Source organism: Sinocyclocheilus anshuiensis, unplaced genomic scaffold (genome assembly GCF_001515605.1).
Source record: "Sinocyclocheilus anshuiensis isolate Anshui unplaced genomic scaffold, SAMN03320099.WGS_v1.1 scaffold187, whole genome shotgun sequence".
Lineage (NCBI taxonomy): Eukaryota > Metazoa > Chordata > Actinopteri > Cypriniformes > Cyprinidae > Sinocyclocheilus > Sinocyclocheilus anshuiensis.
Window position 1 is genome coordinate 98522 of NW_015552537.1, and position 4047 is coordinate 102568.

The window sequence follows — 4047 nt, forward strand, 5'->3', positions numbered from 1 at the left end:
GTGAAAAAGTGTTCTGGTGTGAATCAGGAGAGAAATCTGCACAGATCAAGCAGCGTTTAAACAGCTCTAAACACATATGTGTCTGGATTTTGATGTGAGAGACAACAGCAGATGAGCTTTTTCACTGGAGGAAGAGTTATTATGGATTATAGACTCGTATTTGAGTTAAAAACATCTTAATGCTGGAATAGTTTCAGCTTTTGTCTTCTCCAGATGTTAACTGATGGACTGGAGTGCTGTGCATTACTTGTGGATTATTGTGATGTTTTTATCAGCTGTTTGGACTCTCATTCTGACGGCACCCATTCACTGCAGAGCATCCATTGCTGAGACACTGATGCAATGCTGCATTTCTACAAACCTGATGAAGAAACAAACTCATCCTGATCTTGGATGGCCTGAGGGGAGCACATTCTCAAGAAATGTTAATTTTTTGTTGAACTATTGCTTTAAGCATGACATTTTACATCAAACACAAATTGTATCTCATTTCAATGAAACGTTTCACTGGCTGTGTCACAAATGCTGCATTGTAAAAGGAAAAAAAGTAATTCAGCTCACTTTCTAGTTATTTACAGATAGGAACCAGGAAGAAAAGAGCGCTTCAGACCAATGGAGAGGTGAGGACAAATATTTACACTTGATGTCTGAAATCTGTCTATATGTATCTATAACACTTGCAAGCTCTACTCCTATATAAACCCTGCTGATGGCATTAATTAAGAACAGCACACACGTTCAGTGAAGCAGTCAATCACTGCACTAGTTAATGAGTCATTCGGGTGTATATGTTCATCCAGACGTCTCTAAACCAGATCACCAAAGGCTGACATTCGACCACAGGAGGTTTAGACGCTGGCAAACACAGCCAGTGATTTAAGAGCATGTTTTTAACACCCAAGGTATATGTTTAAAGGAATCCTGGAGCATCTGTGTGCTAGTTCAGCATATCGCACCAGCTTTAACATTCAAGAAAGACTACCTGAGCGAGATGTCACGTTTAGACACACTGTCTGCGTTGTCGTCTGGAAAGACTCACTTTGTTGTCGGCTCATTTTGCAATGAATTATTAAGCTGTGAATTATTATCCACCTCCTTGGATGCATATTTAAGTCAATGGCTCCGACCCAGAGCGCAAACAAAGCCTCCGCAGACCATCTGAATGACACTTCATATACTCCCGCAGAACTCAAGCACACAGGAATGAAGAGAAAGAAAGAAAACCAGCACAGGGACTTTTTTTATGACAGTCTTAATTTTATGAACTCTAATGCGAAGAAAGTGAGTATCGTCACACCTGCACGGATCCCACTTTATTATCGCGCTGAACTAAAGGGCTGTTGCCATGGTAACTGGTGAAACAATGTCCTAATCATCATTAGGCAAGATTGAACAGGTTCTTTTATTTACAACGACGGCCACACTTTGTTCCTCCTGGCTCCTGATTGTCTCAATTAGAGCGGTGGCTTTGGTTTGGCAGCATCCCAAAGACGCGGGCATCCCGTGGGGTTACCAGGGGATACGGCAGGGGCCCGAGAGACACCGAAACACAAGATGAGAGCAGCGGTGTGTGTGTGTGTGTTTGGGCTGAACTGAGCAGAGCCCTCGCTTAAACACACGGGTCGATGGAACTCACGTCTGACAGCGACAGAGCAGATCTCACGTTTCCTGCTGTCTGAAATACATACCTTTTTACATTTAAGCTGATCACAAATGTTTTGAGTAACATGTCATGTTTTGAGTCCAAAGACTGACGAAGTAGTTGAAGTGCAAAAATGGTTTAAAAATAAAATAGCCATCCAGAAGAAAGAATCACAATAAAACAGTGTTTTGTTATACCGGACCAAGAACAGAGCAAACTGAAGGAACTAAATACACAAAGGTAATGAACTAAAAGACGTACAGGTGTGGACTAATTAATGAATAACCATGGCAACTAATGACAAATGGGAACATGAAAACGGGAAACAAACGAAAATTAAAGTAAATATGTGACAGAACCTGACAGCCTGAAAAAAAAAAAAAAAGAGTAGGGTATAACGGGGCTAAAGGCGCCCCGTGGTAAAAGGTGCCTTTGATATTATTCTAATCTAAACCACTAGATGGCACAAAAACATGGCGTAGCACTTTCCAAAACATCCACTTTTCAAGATGCAAGTGTATATTTGTCTGATCTTTGACACGATCGCGCGCAGTTGATTCTGTGCTTACGTGATCTAATATTTTATGTTTTTTAAAATACTGTAGATTTAAGTAGCAAATGAGAATCGCTAAAATTAATGCATATATTTTGAGACAAAGGTCTTCTTTATGATATTCAGTTTCGTTTAAGATAATTAAAGTAACAGTTTTTAAACAATGAAAAACATGTAAAAGTATGGTATTTGGGGTAAAAAGCGCCCCTGCTGTTGGGGCTAAAGGCGCACAGTAATTAACGAGGAAACGAGGGATTTCACACAGAACAGTCTTTAATGACCCACAGGAACAAACACAGGGTAGCTAGGAGTCACACGTAGCACAATGACGCTTAGAACCGACAAACACAGACTGGGGCTAAATACACAGGATAATTGGGAAGACACAGGTGTATGGGATGACTAATTAAACTAAACGAGGACAGGAACATGACCACAAAAGGGAACACTAGAACAGAAACGGGCAAAACACAACACAGACAGTCCAGAACCCTGACAGTTAGATTCAGATGATAAATATCATATATTATGTTGGGTGTCCATATTAGAGATAATCACCATGTTTAGAATGAAACCGTCATATTTAAAAACATGATATTAATCATATCATATAATAAAATATCATTTGATATATTAAATTATTATTGGATCTCCTTCAATACTTTCAGAATCTTTACTTATTAAAATTATTTGTTTTCTGTATTTTAAAGTATATTTTTTTATATTAACATATTTTAATGACAGTATATTTATTGAATTCTTTTATTTTTCAAAATAAGCAGAAAATAGTACAAACTTTGCTAAAGTTATTGTTTTGAACAAAAATACTTTCTATTGTCATTTCTATTGAAATATATTGTGTATTTAAATATATTTGCAATTACATATTTATACTAATATTTAAATGTATATTAACTTTAAATATAATATTGAATAACACACTATAGATAAAATGATAATCACGTACTTTACATGTGCTTTAGTATGTTAGTCAACACATCAAAATAAGTGTACTTCTTTAAAGCACCACAAACGGTTTTATAAAGACGTAATGATTTGAAATGTTGAAGTGCACTGCTAGTTCAAACACTGAAGCTGCTTCAGATGATCATGATTAGATTAAACCTGTTGTTTTGTGTGTCTCGTGTTTAAGCTTTACTTAAACTGGATGACTTTGACTCTTCTGCGGATCCTCACTCCTTCTGTTTTCTGTGTGCAGCTGAAACCCGTTCCTCAGAGTCGTGTGATCGTGTCTGCCAGATTCCTCAAGCCCATCAAAGAACCCTGCGCTATATTGTAAGAGCTGTTTATTGCTTTATTGCATCCCAGAACTGTTTGGTCAGCATCACAGCGGTCAGGCTTCAAAAGAGAGAAAAAAAGCACTTAGTCAAACTGGAAAGGTTTTCTATAATATCATAAACGGCAGATTAAAACCACATTTATTGTTTGTGTTTTGTGATAAAATTTTATAGACTTTTATGGAACGCTCAGATTTAGTTTTTTTTATCAAAAGTGAAAAAGCTTATTGTGATTATTGCATGGTATGTGTGCTACAAAGTAAGATTTGATTCACACAACAAATGAAAACCACACTGACTAAAAGATCTTGGTTCATCCAAATGAAGAAGAAAATAATAAAATGGAAGGTAATTTCAATAAACTGAGAACATATTTTGTTAGCTGGGTTTCTGCAGTGCTGTACAAATAAAAGCAGAGGCATTTGTGTGTGTGTGTGTGTGTGTGTATGTGTGTGCGTGTGTGTGCGTGAGTGTGTGCGTCTGTGTGTGAGAGAGAGTGTGTGTGTGTGTGTGTGTGTGTGTGTGTGTGTGTGAGTGTGTGTGTGAGTGTGTGT

General features: G+C 37.6%; 1 protein-coding gene across 1 annotated transcript in view; it reads left to right on the plus strand.

Annotated features, from left to right (window-relative positions):
• LOC107663791 (doublecortin domain-containing protein 2-like) overlaps nt 1–4047 on the plus strand; it is a 21933-nt gene that overhangs the window by 1844 nt on the left and 16042 nt on the right. Inside the window, exons 2-3 of the mRNA XM_016454120.1 lie at nt 569–620; nt 3415–3491. Coding sequence (XP_016309606.1) covers nt 569–620; nt 3415–3491 — 129 coding nt within the window. The remainder of the gene's footprint in view (nt 1–568; nt 621–3414; nt 3492–4047) is intronic.